General features: G+C 40.5%; 2 protein-coding genes and 1 non-coding gene across 5 annotated transcripts in view; 1 reads left to right on the plus strand and 2 right to left on the minus strand.

Annotated features, from left to right (window-relative positions):
- The window catches only part of ift172 (intraflagellar transport 172), a 45880-nt gene extending 43641 nt beyond the window's left edge, over positions 1-2239 (minus strand). Inside the window, exons 1-3 of the mRNA XM_067572559.1 lie at positions 2073-2239; positions 1103-1246; positions 75-187 (exon numbers count right to left, since the gene is read on the minus strand). Of these exons, the coding sequence (XP_067428660.1) occupies positions 75-187; positions 1103-1246; positions 2073-2111 (296 nt within the window). The 5' untranslated portion in view covers positions 2112-2239. The remainder of the gene's footprint in view (positions 1-74; positions 188-1102; positions 1247-2072) is intronic.
- The window catches only part of cad (carbamoyl-phosphate synthetase 2, aspartate transcarbamylase, and dihydroorotase), a 30177-nt gene continuing 12228 nt past the window's right edge, over positions 1681-19629 (plus strand). The window contains exons 1-23 of one of the 3 annotated variants that reach the window (XM_067572556.1): positions 1681-1702; positions 5773-5912; positions 6254-6383; positions 6595-6737; positions 6865-7006; positions 8414-8585; positions 9934-10119; positions 10204-10313; positions 11317-11459; positions 11548-11679; positions 11791-12024; positions 12181-12402; positions 13502-13690; positions 13778-13902; positions 14156-14289; positions 14481-14593; positions 15646-15810; positions 15891-15976; positions 16196-16442; positions 16882-16980; positions 17409-17633; positions 18781-18963; positions 19049-19267. In XM_067572556.1, coding sequence (XP_067428657.1) covers positions 1696-1702; positions 5773-5912; positions 6254-6383; positions 6595-6737; positions 6865-7006; positions 8414-8585; positions 9934-10119; positions 10204-10313; positions 11317-11459; positions 11548-11679; positions 11791-12024; positions 12181-12402; positions 13502-13690; positions 13778-13902; positions 14156-14289; positions 14481-14593; positions 15646-15810; positions 15891-15976; positions 16196-16442; positions 16882-16980; positions 17409-17633; positions 18781-18963; positions 19049-19267 — 3546 coding nt within the window. In that variant the 5' untranslated portion in view covers positions 1681-1695. Of the gene's footprint in view, positions 1703-2324; positions 2400-4201; positions 4637-5772; positions 5913-6253; positions 6384-6594; positions 6738-6864; positions 7007-8413; positions 8586-9933; positions 10120-10203; positions 10314-11316; positions 11460-11547; positions 11680-11790; positions 12025-12180; positions 12403-13501; positions 13691-13777; positions 13903-14155; positions 14290-14480; positions 14594-15645; positions 15811-15890; positions 15977-16195; positions 16443-16881; positions 16981-17408; positions 17634-18780; positions 18964-19048; positions 19268-19629 lie in introns of those variants that run through there. The other 2 variants (XM_067572557.1, XM_067572555.1) reach the window with 2 other exon arrangements.
- On the minus strand, positions 2812-2883 carry trnaa-ugc (transfer RNA alanine (anticodon UGC)). The gene has a single exon. It is a non-coding gene; the product is annotated as a tRNA-Ala (tRNA).

Consider the following 19629-nt stretch of genomic DNA (forward strand, 5'->3'; position numbering starts at 1 on the left):
AGTAAAAATAAATAAAACACCGTTTAGTTGCATCAACGCAAACAGAAAAATCAAACTTAATGTAACGACATTACCAATCCTCTCCGATTCTGTAGACAAAGATGATGTTGTCAGACTGTCCAATGGCGATTTTGGTGGAGTCCGGTGAGAACACCATGTCATTGACGACATAACTCTGTTTTCCATACTGTCAAAAGATCACAGATCGAAGTATTATTACATAAGCAAACACTTTAATCCAACAAAGCTTTGTGTCCACTGGAGTCACACTAATGGGTAAAAGTATCAACACAGCAACGTAAAAATACTTAATTACAAGTAAAAGTCCTGCATGAAAAACCCTACTACAGTAGAAGTGCATAAGTATTATGAGCTTGATGTAGTTAAAGTATTGCAGTAAAAGTACATAAGTATTATGAGCTTGATGTAGTTAAAGTATTGCAGTAAAAGTACATAAGTATTATGAGCTTGATGTAGTTAAAGTATTGCAGTAAAAGTACATAAGTATTATGAGCTTGATGTAGTTAAAGTATTGCAGTAAAAGTAGTGGTTTGGTCCCTCTGACTGATATATTATTATATATGACATCATTAGATTATTAATAGTGAAGCATCAGTGTTAGAGCAGCATGTTACTGTTGTAGCTGCTGGAGGTGGAGCTAGTTTACACTACTTTATATACAGTTAGCTAGTTTAGTCCAGTGGTTCCCAACCTAGGGGTCGGGCCCCTCCAAAGGGTCAGCAGATAAATCTGAGGAGTCGTGAGATGATTAATGGGAGAGGAAAGAAGAAAAAACAAAGTTCTGATACACAAATCTGTTTTCAGTTTTTAGACTTTTTCTCTCATCTTTGATTTTTGCTGAAATATTGGATCATTTGAACATTTATTGAAATGAAAGCATGTGAGAAGTTTAGAGGGAAAATCTGAAAAGTAACTAAAGCTGTCAAATAAATGTAGTGGAGTAGAAAGTACAATATTTCCCTCTGAAATGTAGTGGAGTGGAAATATAAAGTAGCATCACATGGAAATACTTGAGTACAAGTATCTCAGTACAAGTATCTCACGTACTGTACAGTACAGAGTAAATGTCTCACTGTCCCACCTTGGAGTCCAGCGGTTTGGTGGAGAACTTGTCTCGTCTCTCTCCCTGCTCATCATAGAGCAGCACCACTCTGTCAACAGTGCAAACAGCAAACTTGGTGTTGTTGGGTGCCCAGGCCATGCACGTCACTTTGGCAGCACCCTCCTATAGAGACGCAGAAAACAAACAGTCACAAGTGATACCTTAAAGCAGTGGTTCCCAACCTGGGGGTCAGGACTATTTTGATAATTGAATTATCGTTTTTAAGCAAAGAAAATAAGCTGGTTTCAGCTTCTCAAATGTGATGAATTATTGCTTTTCTGTGTCGAACATGACAATAAACTGAATATCTTTGGGTTTGGGGCTGTTAGTCAGACAAAACCTTGGATTGTGGGGAACTTTAACAGATTTTTTTTTGTCATTTTCTGACATTTTATGGACAAAACAATTAACTGATGAATCAAGACAATAATCTGTAACTTAACTGGTAGACAATGTAACATGTGAAGAGGGCTCCCAGGTAGACTTTGCTTTATTTTAAAGAGTCACAGGCCAAATAGGTTGGGAAGCACCGCCTCAGAGGAGCATCTTGTTGGATCGTGATACATCCCGTTATGTTGTGTAAGGACTGGAGCTTGCACTAAACTCCACAGCAGAATTCAAGTATTTAAGCTTATGTGATGTAGTTTATGGTTAAACAACAACTGCACAAACACAACGGTTGATTCTGTGATGAATTTGTTGTCTTTTTTTCAACCCAATAACGCATCACAGTTGCTAGCAAGCAAACTGAGGTAACTGTAAAGAAAAAAATATATTTAAAATAAAATTAAGCGTGGCTCAGTAAAACCACTTAAATACCGAAGTGACAAGAGATAATTCGTGTTTCGTGATAAGATGTTATAAGATCATTAACGCACACTTTTTTTTACAGTAACTGATCAGGCTCTGTAGCATCAGCTAGCATAAGCTAACCTGTCACTGAACTTACCTGGGGGGTTAAAAGTGTCTTTAGATGCTTCAGTTGCATTTTTGGAAGTCTGTCGGAAGCTCGTTGTTGGGGGAAGAATGATATTAGTGCGGATATAAAGAGGAATCTCTAAATTATGGTCATTTTGTCGACCAGCTCTACAGCTAGCAGGGAGGACATCTTTGTAGTAAACATAACGGTGATCTCCTTAGTTACCGTAGCTGCTGCGTTTAAGACTGTGGGAAATCTCAGCGGTCTGGTCAAATGGGTTTTCTCTGCTGTGTCATTTAGCTTCGAAAAATGTATTTCAGACACAAATAGAAACTAAAGAAGAACAGTGCGGCTATTGTAAATAAATGTCGAGTGTACAGCCTGCTTTGGGGTGTAAGTAACATGCCATTTCCCCCCCAAAATAGCCATATTCAGCTTTTAACGGTTAACGTTAATTCATTTATCTTAAATTAAGCTAGTTATCAGAGACAATGCAGAAAGATTTACGACTAAATTCTGTGTTGGAGAGAATCTAAACTTCAGTCTTTACGGAGCTTTTCTTAGACTTCATGTCCTTTTTTCAAAGTTGTGACATATCTCCGTCATATATAGCGAGCTACGTAATAAATAACTGACACAAACATACAATATTATATGTTTACGTTACATTTATGACCTTTTCGCAGTTTATAAAAGAGCAGTCTAATAAGTCCGATGTGTTACACGCTCACATAGCCGAGATTTATCTTTCTACAACAAGAAAAGATTGTGGAGATGCCGGGGATTGAACCCGGGGCCTCATACATGCAAAGCATGCGCTCTACCACTGAGCTACATCCCCACTCATACTTCCTTAAAAGAAAGTAGCCTATTTATTCGTAGCACTTATATATTTTGCTTTAAATGACTGTGGACACACTGTGGAGTTTGATCCCCATCACTTACATTGAAAGCACATTTGAAGATCTTTTAATAGCCAGTATGAACAGGAGGAATGATTACAGCGAGGAAAACCTCTTTCACTGTTCATATGGACACCTGACTGCTGGTTTAAGACACTTGAAAAATTGAGAACCCGTCCTTTACCGACAGACTAGTTTGAGTTGAAAGATAAAAGCTATCAGCACATGTTCAGTCCAGATTTGATCTGTTTCTCTGATAAGGGACAAACAGTGTCTGTGTCAGAGCAGGTCACACAGAGTCTGTGGCCTGATTCTGTGACCTGGTTCGGATTTTCCATCGCAGATGCTAAACAGTGCAAAATGGGCTGAGAGTTATAATGTTTGTCCCTTATATTATTTGGGAGACAAACTGAAGACAATGGGCCATTTTTGATATTTTAGTCGATTGTAATTGAAAATAATAGCACAATATATAAGTTTGAAGGTACATTTGATGTACTGTTTCAAATAGCAACCAACAATATACATCCCATAAACATGGTAACTTTATTTAAGTAGCTTTTATTTAGTTAAAATATTGAACGGAAACGCGTTATGTTGTTGCGTCAAATTCCAGGTGTTACACAATAATTGGTGACTAGTCAGAGTCTGTGGCCTGCAGTGTTGGAATAAGTACTCACTTCCTTTACTTAAAGTATCAGTGCCACAATGTAAAATTACTTAATTACAAGTAAAAATCCTGCATTTAAAATCCTACTTAAAGTACTAAAGTAAAAGTTCTAATTTTGCAGAAAATGAGTTTATCTGTAAAAGTAGTACTTTAACTTTATTTTTTTAAGTAAATTCATCGGGAATATTCTACACTTTTACTTAAGTAGGATTTTAAATGTAGGATTTTTACTTGTAATGAAGTATTTTTACTTTGAGGTACTGATACTTTTACTTAAGTAAAGGATCTGAGCACTTCTTTGTGAGTACTGCAGGTAACAGAATCTGTCTGGTCACCAAATACGGTGTAACACCTGGGTTCGCAATATTTTTTTTCCCCCCAGGACGGCGAAGTTATGACCCGCCCTACTCTGCCTCTGATTGGCTGACCTTGATATTCTTAGTGTGACTCTCACCAATCTCACCCCTCATACCTAAAGCTAACCAACCAAATCCAACGAAGGCAACAACTACTAGCCAATCAGAGGCAGAGGGGGGGCGGGTCATACCTTCGCCATCCTAGGAAAAAAACTTTGCGTAGGGTCGTATGGTTCATGCGGCGGGCCCACTCACTTCCACACTGCTGGCGGCGTGTGGAGCACCTTCTCCCATCCTCCCGTCCGACTAACCGGCAAATTACCTAACAAAACCCCTCTTTTTGCGTTTTATTGTCTTTCGTGTTCACACCGGACCCAGTTAGGACGCGGACAGGGCCCTGCTCGGCCGGCGGTCACATCTGGAGTTTCATCTGCATCTCCTATCTACCGGCGCGGCGTGAGTTTCACGTGTTCACCCGCCGGCCGTAGCTCATCCCGGATCTGAAACATCCCTCAATCTTTTCCGGTAACAGTCATTGAAGTTTAGTTAGCATCTGCTAATCTGAGGAGGGAAAAATGACAAAGATGGCAACCTTGATGTTAGAGGACGGTACGACGTTTAAAGGCCGCCTTTTTGGTGCAGATGTGTCGGTGTCGGGAGAAGTTGGTGAGTGTTAGCTAAACTTTAAAGGCCCCCTCCACTCAAAAATCTGTATTTCCTCTTGTTCTTTCAGTTGATTATTTGATCTTCACTGTGCAGAATGATGTATGTGCAGAGTCGTTTTTTTTAAACATTCATCTGCTGAAGGATGAAAGTTTCTCTGAGCTCATTAAAAATCCGATTTTTTAAGGGGCGGGGTTTGTGACATCACAACTAATTTGGAGCCAATCCTGGTCCAATAATCAATTCACACAAGTGTGATGTGGAAATTTGAATGAAACTTGTGGATTTGCTGTAATACATACCAAATAAAGCAAAAATTAGAAGAAAGCTTGACAATAAATCAAAATTTTGTGTCAAAAATATGTTTCTTCTTTCTGTATCCTGTCCTGTCCAATCATCTCACGACCCTTTTGATTAATCTAGCGACCCCTGGTGGTTGGGAACCACTGCTCTATAGCACCGTGCCAAACTCCATTCAAACATCTGTCAATTAAACGGAAGATAACCATGTCAGCCCACATAGAGATGATCCATCAAGGAGCACGTTTTCAGTGTCATTACAACCCTGCTTGTTATCTCACTTTATCACTCAGTCACCTCTTGTGTGTTCAGGGGCGGATTTAGTGATTTGGGGGCCCCAGACAAACTCTGACATGCTTTATTTTCAGCCTTTCTCTAACTGGGAATGTTGGTATTTGCTTTTTCTTAAGTAAAACTGAGGCAGTTGTTTAACTTGCCAAACGGTAAATCCGCCCCTGGATGTGTTTTGGCAGAGGAATGTGTAGATAAGAACTTGGAATTTTGTGAAAATTGGACTATGTTGTAACAAGCCAAATTGAAGATTAGGCAATAATGACTTGATACAAGGCCACATTATGTTCTACCAGACGTGTGCTTGTGCTGCTGTGCAACGCAGCATGAAAGCGATTGATTTTCCAGCGTAGTTCGGTGCGACAGACGACACACAACACTGCTGATGGTTTACTAGAGTCCTTTAACATGTGGAGTGCAACCACACCACAAACCACGGCTTTAAACATGAACAAAAAGCTGAATCACTGTGTCACATGTCTGCCTACTCGGGGATAATAAAGTATATCATACTGTATCATGTATTGATGAATATTTTGTGTGCTCAGTATTCCAGACAGGAATGGTCGGATACCCCGAAGCTCTCACTGACCCGTCCTACCACTGCCAGCTGCTGACACTCACCTACCCTCTGGTGGGAAACTACGGTGTCCCGAAGGATGAAGAGGGAGAGTTTGGACTGAGCAAGGTGAACAGTTAAAGTTATTTATGGAAACTTTGGAGAAGAGGAGGAAACAGGGTCTAACATTTCATCTATCATCATAGTATTTCTTAGTGGTGTGAAAGGGTTTTACTATTAAACAAATGAAGATGCTTTTAGGAAGGTTATTACAATCTGTGGTTTACGTAGCACCCTAGAAAACCTCAGGACTAACAGGAACTTTTATTTTGAAGACCAAATGGATTAGAGGACTTGAGATAAATAAAAAGGAATAACAGATCTTATAGTTGTTTCTATGTAAAGACGACAGAACAGAGATTTCCTCATATCAGTGCTGTGTAGTGATGTGTTTTTGTTTTGTCGCTCAGTGGTTCGAGTCGTCTAAGATCCACGCTGCAGCTCTGATTATCGGAGAGCTGTCGGAGGATCCCAGTCACTGGAGCTCAGTCAAACCGCTGGACCAGTGGCTGAAAGAACAAGGTGTTCCTGGACTACAAGGTCAGTTGAATGCAATTCATTTAGTAGAACAGAGGTAATAAATAAAGGCAGAATTAAACCTGAGTGTAGCCTTACGCTAGAAATGAAACAGATATTCAAGTTTTAAATGAAGATATAGTTTCAGACCTTATGTTTAAATCATAATTGATTGCTAAATTAAAAAATAGAGCATTTTACTACATCAACAATAAATGGTTTTCTGCTTCTCCAGGCATCGACACTCGCCGTCTGACCAAAAAGATCCGAGAGAAGGGCACCATGCTGGGGAAGCTGGTGGTGGACGGGACTCCTGAAGACAGCGTTCCTTTTGCTAACCCAGACCAGAGGAACCTGGTCCAGGAGGTCTCCATGAAGGTAACTGAACGGTTGCTTGATGTAGTAGACAGAAATAGCACCAGTGAACCCTGTGAGCCACCTACTTACATTTTGAAGGTGGTTATTTAGTGGAGATTGTGGTTTTCTCTCCTCTGATCGTCTCCAGGAGCCCAAAGTTTTCAATCCCAGCGGTAGTCTGAGAATCACAGTGATGGACTGCGGCATCAAATACAACCAGATCCGCTGCCTGGCTGAGAGAGGAGCCCGTGTTACTGTCGTACCCTGGGATCACCCGCTGGACAGCACAGGTCAAAAACACACACACACACACACACACACACACACACACACACACACACAAAATCCAGAAAATTTGACCATATCACAGCCGTTCTGGCCTCTTCACTGGTGACTGGTGCAAGCTACAGCTGATTTAAAGGTTCTTCTTTTAACTTCTAAGGCCTTGCATGGTCTTGCACCACCTTACCTACCAGAGCTAATTACTCCATATACACCAGCACGCCCTCTGCGCTCTCTCAATTCTGGTCTCCTGGTCGTTCCTTCATTTAACAATAAATCAGTTGGCTTCAGAACATTTTCCTACCGTGCCCCTTTATCTCTGGAACGGCCTCATACATGTTAAAGAAGCAAATCAAGACTGAAAACTTACCTTTATTCACTACATTACAGCCTCTCCTAAAACTTAGCCAGGTCTATCTCCTTTTAACATCTATTAAACATTGATGTTTTTAATGTGGTTGATTCACTTTTAATAGTTATTATTGTAAATTGATTACTGTATGTTGTTCTTTTAACTGTAAAGTGTGTTGGGACCATTCTGCATGGTGATTCTGCACTTTAAATAAATTGAATTAGTGGCAGATATAAATGAGAGCAGAGGAAATCAACGTAGTGACGGTTGTGTTTGAGGCAACTTACAAGATGTAAAGAATGATCACAGTAAACCTGGTCTGTTTGCTCTGGTCCGAGCTGCTAAACTTGTTGCATTTAAACCTGGTTTGGTTTTCTTTTCACACAGAAAAGTGTTCAAGCAAACAGAAATGCATCAGGAAGTAAAAGCCAGGTGTTCATGAGTCAGTTGTATCTTTGGCAGGAACAAGCACTTTTTAGCTCACACATGCAGAGGATGGAGATCTGAGGCCACTTCCTCACAGAGTTTTGGTTCACAGCCGAGTACGATGCTGCGTTTAGACTTGAACAGATCGTACCAAGAGGAGAAAACGAATTAGAGTCAACTGCACTAAACACCTTTTAACACTCTCAGCATTTGCTTATTTGTTAGTCAAACTTGTAAACAAAGCATCACACTTATTTATTTGATTTATTGACAGTGTTTTAATATATAAATTGGTAAAAATGAAACGTCAGACTTTGTAAGAGATAGAACAGTAAAGTCCTCGACTCGTTTCCATTTGTGTCTCTGCTGTTAACACAGACCACCAACATTTATCACCATGACGACAGACGTTCGTTATCTGTAGCTGCAGTCGTTGTAAAGGAACTCCCTCGTCTGCTGAAGAATCGCAGACTGGTTCATAAGAACAATAACTGATTTCTCGTCCTATAAATATCAGAAATGTCAAAAACTCCCAGAAGCCTTTTTTTTTTATTTTTTAACCACTGTAACTGGAATGAGTCGATGGAGGTGATTGGCTGATTTTTTTTGTGTGTGTGTGTGTTGTTGTGTTTTCCAGATTTCGACGGTTTGTTCATCAGTAACGGCCCCGGGGATCCGCAGCTCTGCCAGTCCACCATCAACAACGTGAGGAAGGTGGTCTGCGTGGATCGACCCAAACCCGTCTTCGGCATCTGTCTCGGACACCAGCTGCTGTCTTTAGTCATCGGAGCGAAGACCTACAAGATGAAGTCAGTTCCTCAAACACACTCCGCTCTAACTGACAAATAGTTTTGGTCTAATCTTCTGTATCCTTTTCTTCCTATCATTTATTGATAAACCATGAAGTGAAATGTGTTTAAAACGAGCAGAGCATCAAAGTTCGTTTAATTCGGAGCATATTACTGGAATCTCCTCATGTCTGGAGCTCAATCTGTCTCTTGCTGAGCTTATAGAGGATTATTTTGGAACAGGACAAAGACAGAAATGTGTCCCCGGTGACCTGAGCCAGGGACGCTCTTCAAACCCCCGTTACTCTCTACACACACTTTCTTTGGAAGAGCTGTGATGTGAAACTTTCTGCTGTTCTCAGCAGTCTGTAGCGTTGGACTGACTGACTGGACTTGTTATGAATAAGACTGAACAAACACTCGGGCTCACAAGGCGAGGCGGTGCGCTCCTCGCCGCTGAACTCTGCAGCCACATCTGTGGGATTAGAGAGTGTCCCCCCCTCCCACCTCCACCCCCACCCCTCCCTCCCTCCGAGACGCCACCGGTGGCTGCTTTATCAGGCTGGCTGTGAAGGTCATGGTGGACGGCGAATGTTCCCAGTACCCCGCTGGAATGTTGTTGGCATCACAACAGAAAACGGGATTGTGGGATTGCAACAAATTTTTTAATCACAGATAGTTGAGGAGACTGCAGGTGTGTCAGTGTTTGTCCCTGATAGACGGTTTGTCTCGATGTGGACTGAAAGACCTCGTCTGTATGAACCCGGATTATAGTCTGGTACCTGCACGTCATCAGAGCTGCAAATAACACTTATTTTTATCTGCAATTAATTTGCTGCTGCTGTTTTCTTGATTAATAGATTGATTTTTTTTTTTTAATTTTAAAAAAAATTTTAATTTTAAAAAATTTTCCCTATAAAATGTCAGAAAATGGTAAAAAAAAAAACCAACAGTTCAAAAATCTACCAAATATTCAGTTTTATTTACTATTATGTACAACAGAGAAAAGCATCACATCGTCACATTTTAAGAAGCTGAAACCAGCAAATTTTTGGAAATTTTTTGCTTTAAAAAAATCACTAAAACAATTAATTTTCTGTCGATCAACTAATTGATTGATCTTTGCAGCTCTTGAATTATGAAGGATCTGAAAGAAATAGCTTGTCAGAGTTTGTGTCATTATGTTCCTCTAATTACACTTACTACCATTAATGTCTCGTTAGGATGTGTTCAGGTTAATGTGTTGAGTGCTGATTAATAAATATGCGATACATCATTTCTCATATCCTTTATATCAAACACTAACTGGACCAGATATTATTAAACTGTTTGAAGTATTTAATTTAATTTCCGCTCTCTTGTCTGTCAGGTACGGTAACCGTGGTCACAACCAGCCGTGCATCCATAAGGGAACAGACCGCTGCTTCATCACCAGTCAGAACCACGGGTTCGCCGTCGACCCCGACACGCTGCCGACAGACTGGGACGTCCTGTTCACCAACGCCAACGACCACACCAACGAGGGCATCGTACACAACACGCAACCCATGTTCAGGTAACAGGAGACGCACACGTCTTCACTGTGACGTTATATGTGAGTAAAACATGTGATTAAAGTCTGTGTGATGCGTGTTTTCAGTGTTCAGTTCCACCCGGAGCACATGGCCGGTCCCACTGATCTGGTCAGTCTGTTCGACGTCTTCCTCGACACCGTCAGAGAACACAAAGACGGAAACGCTTCCAAATCTGGTAACGAGGAATTTTAACCACATTATGTCTCTGACTTTAACTTCATGTGTGAAACATGTTCATCACATCTAATTATATGTCATAAAAGCACAAAACTAAAACACCAAACAGCTGATAACAGATATTTAAAGTGTATTATTTCTTGTTATTCACTTTCCAGTGTAACTGTTTATTTTTCTATAATAATAATAATATATTTATAAAGAACTTTTCAAAGCACTCATGTGGACAAAATATAATATATTAAAAAAAAAAGTTATTGGCTTGATTTTTCACTTGTTTAAGAGTAAAAATAAACAATGAATACAAAATATCATTGATTTAATAATTCATGCATGAAAGGGTAAAAAAATAAAAAATCCCTATAAAATAGTTAAAAAAAAATTTAATTTCTCAGAGTCAAAGATGGCTCCTTCAAGAGTCTCATTTTGTCCGACCAATAGTTCAAAAATAAACCAAATATTCAGTTTTATTTACTATTATGTAGAACAAAGAAAAACATCACATCGTCACATTTTAAGAAGCTGAAACAGCAAATTTTTGGGAATTTTTTTGCTTTAAAACTCTCTCAAGTGGACACACGTCAAAATACAATATATAAAAAAAAAAAAGTTATTGGCTTGATTTTTCACTTGTTAAGAGTAAAAATAAATAATGATTAAAAAAATGACTCTATGACTCAAGACGCCTGAGTGACAGAATCAGTAAAACCATGACGTGATTGGCTACGACGACATTTACATTTTAGCTTCGATATTTATAACCAAAAACACTTTTTTTTTAATCTACACCAAGCAACCTTAAAGTTATCTTAAGAATCAGATTCAGCCTTTATTGACCAGTTTATTGTTTTTTGATAGATATCTGTTGAACAGTATAATATCTGGACCTCATCAAACGCAGCATCAGTTGTATTTATTCACCTACAACCAGTAGAAATGAAAACAAGGACATCGTAGTAATTCTGTGACGCATCACGGCTTCCTGTTTGTTTATTCAACAGTGAAGCAGCGTCTCATGGACCACCTCACCTTCCCGGGTTCCTCGAAGCCTGAGAAGATGTCCCGACCCAGGAAGGTCCTCATCCTGGGCTCTGGAGGACTTTCCATCGGACAGGCCGGGGAGTTCGACTACTCCGGCTCTCAGGTCTGTCAGATAATCCTGATAGTCTGCAGGTCTGGTTTCTGGTTTCTCTCCAGTGTTCCAGCTGACAGGATCTCGTTTTGTTTTCCAGGCTATCAAGGCTCTGAAGGAGGAGAACATCCAGACTGTGCTGATCAACCCGAACATTGCCACTGTCCAGACCTCCAAGGGGCTGGCGGACAAAGTTTACTTCCTGCCAATCACGCCGGAGTATGTCACTCAGGTATAAAAGAACTCTTAATAACTATCATTCACATAATATGCTAATAAAAGCTAAGATGAGAGAAGTTATTATTATTGTGAAGTAAAAGCTTCTCCTCTTTTTCACTCTCAGGTGATAAAGAACGAGCGTCCGGACGGCGTTCTCCTGACCTTCGGCGGGCAGACGGCTCTGAACTGCGGCGTGGAGCTGACCAAGCTGGGCGTCCTGGAGAAGTATCACGTCAAGGTTCTGGGAACGCCGGTGGCCTCCATCGAGATGACGGAGGACAGGAAGATCTTCGTGGAGAAGATGGAGGAGATCAATGAACACGTGGCTCCCAGTGAAGCAGCGCTGTCTGTGGAGCAGGTGAGGAGACGCGCACACACACACACATAAACACACACACACATAAACACACACACACACACACACACACACACATAAACACACACACACACAAATCACATTTATTGTGTTTTCTTCCCCACTCTCTGATGTGTGAATGTGTTTACCTGGTGTCAGGCGGTGGCGGCTGCAGAGCGTCTGGGTTACCCCGTCCTGGTGCGTTCAGCCTTCGCTCTGGGCGGTTTGGGCTCCGGCTTCGCCAACAACCGGGAGGAGCTGACGTCTCTGGTGACGTCGGCCTTCGCCCACACCTCCCAGGTGCTGGTGGACAAATCCCTGAAAGGCTGGAAGGAGATCGAGTACGAGGTCGTCCGAGACGCCTACGACAACTGTGTCACTGTGAGTAAAGAAGAGTTTTTATAAAGACTTCTTACAGTTAAATCAGGGATGCACGATATTGGATTTTTTGCCGATATTTCCAACTCATTGTGGCCGATTGCTGATACCGATACTGATATATGCACATATTTTTTTCCAGCTGGCTGAGGAGACTATTATGCATGCAAGCATAGATTACACTAAGTATGATCAAGAAAGACAATATATGAAGGAAGAACTGAGGAAGACTGGAGTTCAGGAGCTCAGCATTAAAACTTTAATGAACCTGCCAAGTGGGAGCAGCAGTAGAGTTTTCATTGAGTTTATTAGACAGACAGGATTAATGTGTAGGATTTAATCTCTGGTCCACACTCCGGAGCAGAAGGTGGCGGTAATGCACCTGATACGCTGGTTGACAACCGCCGGCATAAAACAAAAAGTTTTTTTTTTCCAAACAGAGTGGTACATCCTGTCAGCCGAGGTGTTTCCTATCTGTGCAGCCGAATATAGCAGCTCCTCCACGGACTGTTTCACCCTGACAGCCAATACCGATGACGTGCCGTTAATATCGTGCATCCCTGTTTATCTGCATTGTTCTTTATTATCACGTCTGTGGAAATAATCTTAGTTTTAAGGTAATTCAAAATACATTTGCACATGTACAGGACCTGATGACTACAGTCACAAATAATAACAATATATTTTAAAGGTTAAGTGTAATATTACTGAACTTAAAATGCCAGTTCGCTTCACTGTTGTGTTAAAAGTAATGACATTTTGAGAACTGCAACAATTAGTTGATTTCAACAGAAAATTAATCAGAATCTGTTTTGATAATTAATCGTTTCAGTCTTTTTTGTTTGTTTTTTTTTTAAGCAAAAATGCTGAAATTTGCTGGTTGCAGATTTACAAATGTGAGGATTTGACGCTTTTATGTGTCAAACATGATAATAAATTGAGTATCTTTAGATTTTAGACTGTTGATCAGACAAAACATTTAAGGACGTCACCATTTTAGAAATTATAACAATCATTTTTCACTGTATTCTGACATTTTATAAACAAAACAATCAATCAGGAAAATAATCTGCAGATTAACTCATTCAGTCTTGTTGTTTAGGTTTGTAACATGGAGAATATCGACCCTCTGGGCATCCATACTGGAGAATCTATCGTGGTGGCGCCCAGTCAGACGCTGAACGACCACGAGTACAACATGCTGAGGAACACGGCCATCAAAGTCATCAGACACCTCGGCATCGTGGGAGAATGTAACATCCAGTACGCCCTCAACCCCGAGTCTGAACAGGTGAAGAGTCTCAAACACACTAACCCTTCATCCCGAAGCACAAACACACGGATTCTGTTGTAATTTGTGTTTTTGAATGTTTTTCAGTATTACATCATCGAGGTGAACGCCCGTCTGTCGAGAAGTTCGGCCCTGGCCAGTAAGGCGACTGGTTATCCTTTAGCTTACGTAGCGGCTAAACTGGGTCTCGGGATCCCGCTGCCTCAACTCAAGTACGTCTGTCACTGTTATCATGATTAACGAGTAAATGTCTCTTTGAGTAGCGCTCGCCATTCAACCTCTGGTACGTCTGTTTGATTCTAAATAATAGAAAAACCTGCATATTCTTGAATTCTTGGTAATTTATTGGTATCAAATGTGATTGATACGCGGCTCTACTCGGAGCCACTGTTATTATTTATTTACCTTCATCAATATACATACATTACATTTCATTATTAATAATATTGTCACGTGTGTCTGCAGGAACTCTGTTACCAACTCGACCACAGCGAACTTCGAGCCCAGTCTGGACTACTGTGTGGTGAAGGTTCCTCGCTGGGATCTCAGTAAATTCCTCCGAGTTTCCACCAAGATCGGCAGCTCCATGAAGAGCGTCGGTGAGACTGGATGTTCTTATTTTATGTGTTTTTGCTTTAATGAATGAATAGAAAGAAGATACTGTAACATTACCCTGCTATAATAAGAGGACGCTGTGAACTAAATCACAGACTCGACATGATGAATCCTCAGTGCGGCTGTTCTGCCAGCTGTGATATGTTTCTCAGTGTTTGGATGTTTTTGGGGACAGGTGAGGTGATGGCTATCGGTCGCAGCTTTGAGGAAGCTTTCCAGAAAGCTCTGAGGATGGTGGATGAGAACTGCGTAGGATTCGACCACACCATCAAACCCGTGTCTGAAAAGGTAAAAACACGGAGCTTGTTTTCCTCCATTTTTCTGTTTTTATTCATCATGTTGAACTAAATCTGGATGTTGAACGTGTTCACTGCTGATTGTGTCTTTAAACCTGTAGTGAGTCACTCAGTGTTGTTCTTCCCATCAAACATCACCAGTGAGGGATGTCAGTAGTTGTTGATTAGCTCTGTGTCTTAATGTCTGAATCCTAATTAATTTGAATTTAATTAAATTTCATTAGTATTTTGGAGAAAAGTATTATTTAAAGTCTCCTTCAACTCAAATATTTGTTTAGCTTATTGTTACTTCACTTTTTTTTTATTCATAAAACTTTAAAACAAAAACTTAATTTGCAAAAAACTCAATCTTACATTTATGAGTAGAAATGATGCAACACTTCATCTGAAAACAGGCTCAAAATCACAAGTTACTGCTTCCTGTTGACATGATGAACAACCATCATCATGGATATTTAAACTGGACCAGCAGATGGTGCTGATTGGCTGCTGAGTCTGTACAGTCAGGAGGATCAATCATACTGCTGATGATGCTACAAGACTCTCTGATCATAGAGGATATTTTTTATCTTACTGTGTGGCTGATATCTACATAAATATATTTACATTTTTTGTTTATTACTCGGCAAGAAGCTCCCAGCAGACACATCACTGCCTCCAAAATATTCATGTATCTCAATCAAAATGTTTTATCAATCACACAATCAGACTTTTCCTTGTTGTGATGGTTCTGGTTCTTATATTTTGTTGTATTAAATTTTATGTTTTATATTATTGTCTCTGGTTAATCTGCAACACCAGGATGGAATTTCTTTTCCAGATGTTATTACTGTATGTTTGGGTTTGAGAGACGGCAGTGATGTGGATTAATGGACAGGAAACTGAGTGTAACAGATTATTAACGCAGGGGGAAGATGGTTGTTCTTTCATATCCTGTGTGCTTGTAACAAAAACTGATGTAATATCTGGAATGTAAAGTGGAAAATTTTGTACCCAAAAAGTCACAAATTGTGATATCATCATATTTCTCTCTCTGCTCACCAGGAGCTGCAGACTCCGACAGACAAGCGGATCTTCGTTCTGGCGGCGGCGTTCAGAGCCGGATACACGGTGGACCAGCTGTACGAACTCACCAAGATCGACCGCTGGTTCCTGCACAAGATGAAGAACATTGCCGACCACGAGAAGCTGCTGGAGACTTACAACCAGGTGAGTTTAATAACAGCTAACAGCAGCAGTGAAGGTTCAGTTTATTTGATCTTGATGACTTTTCTTGATGACGTCACCAGGACGAGAGCGCCATGCCTCCAGAGGTGATGCGTAAGGCCAAACAGCTCGGCTTCTCTGACAAGCAGATAGCACAAGCTGTGCAGAGGTGGGTGGAAAACTCTCTACAGACCTGAGGACTCGTTAACGAACCAGTTTTAAGACAGAAGTAGCGAGAATTTGGCTTCACAAACTGTAAATTTGTCGACCAGATTGACTAAATGTTTGCAGTTTTGAGAGTTTAAAAAACAGAATCGATGCTCAGAAGTTTGTTTTTTCTTCTGGTTTTTGATTCTCAATCAGTAAATCTGTTTTTTTCATCCCTCAGCACTGAGCTGGCAGTGAGAAAGCTGCGTCGCGATTGGTCCATCCTGCCCGTAGTCAAGCAGATCGATACGGTGGCGGCCGAATGGCCCGCCTGCACCAACTACCTGTACCTGACCTATCACGGCACAGAGAACGACCTGAGCTTCGACGACCAGCACGTCATGGTGATCGGATCGGGCGTTTACCGCATCGGCAGCAGCGTGGAGTTTGATTGGTGCGCGGTCGGATGCATCACGGAGCTCAGGAAGGTGAGTCTTCATCATCTTCATCGATCGGTTAACGATGCAGATCCTTCATCTCTTATTGATTCAGGTTCAAGTTTGTCTTTATTAAGTGATTCATTTGATTTTAAATTATAAAAGAGATATGTGAAACTGTAATGAAAGGCTAATATTTATGTTTTAAATAAAGAACATTAATTTTTATACAGATATCAGATAAAACAGCTTTTGAATTTTCTCTACGTCATTTGCTAACATCTCTTCATCAATAAGTCTCTTCCTGTACGGTTTAAACCTTCAACTAAAAAACATGCAGAAACTTTGTCTAATTAAACTTTATCATAAGAGCTGCTGTTATATTTCTGGAAACAGATTCTTCTCATGAAAACAATCTGATTCTTAACTGTTTTTACATGTTTGGAGCCAATAAATTAAATATTTGCTGATGTCGTCGTATTTGTTGCAGATGGGTTGTAAGACCATCATGGTGAACTACAACCCCGAGACCGTCAGCACCGACTACGACATGTGTGACCGTCTCTACTTCGATGAAATCTCCTTCGAGGTAACGTTAAACTAACTTTTCATTTAGCTGCAGATGAGTTTTAACCAAACTGTGAGATTTAATGACTCAACTTGATTTTATTCTACTGTCTTATAAATAACATGGTGTAACAAATTACTTTTTTACTATTTCCAATGAGAAAACAGGCAAATTTGCACATTTTTATTCCCATAAAGTCAGAAAAAACAACATGAATCACCGGATATGATGATGGGAGATTATATTTGGGGGCTGATTCGTGAAAAAACGACTTTTTTGTGGTCACTTTTGTATAACTTTAATATTAATAGCTGTTATTTTGTTGTTTTTTCTGACTTTATGTGTATGAAAATGTATCAAAAACTGTGTCACATGGTGTTATGAGCTCTATAGAAGCAGGGATGTTACTGCAGAGGCGTTATCGATGTAAACGAGTCTTCCCGTCTCAGGTGGTGATGGACATCTACGAGATGGAGAACCCCGAAGGCGTCATCCTGTCTATGGGGGGCCAGCTGCCCAACAACATCGCCATGTCGCTGCACCGCCAGCAGTGTCGCATCCTGGGAACGTCGCCCGAGTTCATCGACTGCGCCGAAAACAGGTTCAAGTTCTCCAGAATGCTGGACACCATCGGCATCAGCCAGCCGCAGTGGAAGGAGCTGTCAGACACCGAGGTACCACGCCGTCACTACAGACCGGAATGTGTTTTAAAACCTCTTAATTGTTAATTAATTGTTTCCATGACAGCGAAAAGTCTGCTGATTAATGGACAGAATATTAGCAAATCATCAGCTATTTTGATAATTGAATAATCGTTTAAGTCTTTAAAGATTTGCTGGTTTCAGCTTCTCAAATGTGAAGATTTGAAGCTTTTCTTTGTCATATATATAATTATAATCTGAACATCTGATCAGATAAAACATTTGAAGACATCAACTGGATCTGTCAGAACTTATCAGGCATTTTCACTATTTTCTGACATTTTATAGACAAAAAAGGTTAATCGATAAAATAATCTGCAGATCAATCAGCAATGAAATTAATCAGTTGCAGCCCTAAAAAAGAAGTCAAAATATAATTATCCAGGTATTTATTCTTTCACCCAGAATGTGTAAAAGAATAAAAAGCCTGCGAATCAACATTTAAACCACTGGAGCCAAAATTCCTGACGGCTTTTCAATGAGATGATTATCAGAGAATATTTGGCAAACTGTTTAACTGTATTTTAAATATAAAAAGACACATTTATTTATAATAATAATAATAATAACTTTTTAATAACAAAGTTTACAAAGTGCTTTGACAGACGAAGCAAAAGCAGAACAATGAAACAGAAAACAGATCTGACCTTAAAAAGATGGCGGCCGAAGGCAAAGAAAGACAATAAAGAGATGATAAAAAGTTTAAAAGAAAGATGATTTAAAGACAACATTACATAAAAGCAAGTCTGTAAAAAATGGGTTTTAAGAAATTATTTAAAATAAGTTAATGATTCTGCAGCCTCATCGCCTCAGGCGGGTCGTTCCAAAGTCGATGATGGAAAAAGAACCTTTAGATTTAAGCCTCGACTTTGAAACAGCCTGAAGGACCAACCTGAGGATCTAAAGCTGCGTATCTGTTATGTAGCTTGGAGCTTCAGACCCAGATGTGCTTTAAAAGTGATCAGTAAAATCTTAAAATCAATTCTAAAACGAACAGGGAGCTGACGGAGAGAAGCAAGAATCAGGGTGATGATGTGATGTCGTCTGTTAAAACCAGTAAGAAGCTGCTGCTGCGTTCTGAAAAAATACCAACATATTCATTTTTTTCCTCTTCCTCCAGTCTGCTGCCAAGTTTTGTGAGACTGTGGGTTATCCCTGCCTGGTTCGTCCTTCCTACGTTCTCAGCGGGGCGGCCATGAACGTCGCCTACAGTGACAGCGACCTGGAGAAATACCTGAGCAGCGCCGTCGCCGTGTCCAAAGAACATCCTGTCGTCATCTCCAAATTCATACAGGAGGCGAAGGTTAGAAAAAAAAAGACTGTAGATGAAGTCGAGCTCTTAAGAATTCACCAAACACAGTAATTACAGTAGTTCTTGTATTTGGCAGGAAATAGACGTGGACGCCGTAGCGTGTGACGGGGTAGTGATGGCCATCGCCGTGTCCGAACACGTGGAGAACGCCGGCGTCCACTCCGGTGACGCCACATTAGTGACGCCACCCCAGGACCTCAATCAGAAGACCATAGAGAGGATCAAGATGATCGTCCACGCCATCGGCCAGGAGCTGCAGGTCACCGGACCCTTCAACCTGCAGCTGATCGCCAAGGTGAGAAACGCACCGGAAGACCTGAGTTACAGGAAATGGATCATCCACAGAAACAGTTTGGAGTGTCTTAAAGTTGCTATAATCAATATTTTTATAGAAACAGCTGATAAAATGACTATTTGTGTGTGAAAGGGGTCGCTGGTAGGGATAATTATCACTAAGCTCTGTGGGGCGTTTTAGCATCTTTCAGCTCATTGTTTTGGTTTTCAAAGACCCGACTTTACTGTTTTGGTTTGTTGTTTCTGTTCTGATCTGTTCTTAACATCAAAAACACAAAGTTTACAACCAGCTTCTGAACATAACGGAGCTTTTAGCAACTAAAGAGATTTCAGAGATGGTGGAGACCAAAACGGAGCTGAAAG

The sequence above is a fragment of the Thunnus thynnus genome, chromosome 18, assembly GCF_963924715.1.
Source record: "Thunnus thynnus chromosome 18, fThuThy2.1, whole genome shotgun sequence".
Lineage (NCBI taxonomy): Eukaryota > Metazoa > Chordata > Actinopteri > Scombriformes > Scombridae > Thunnus > Thunnus thynnus.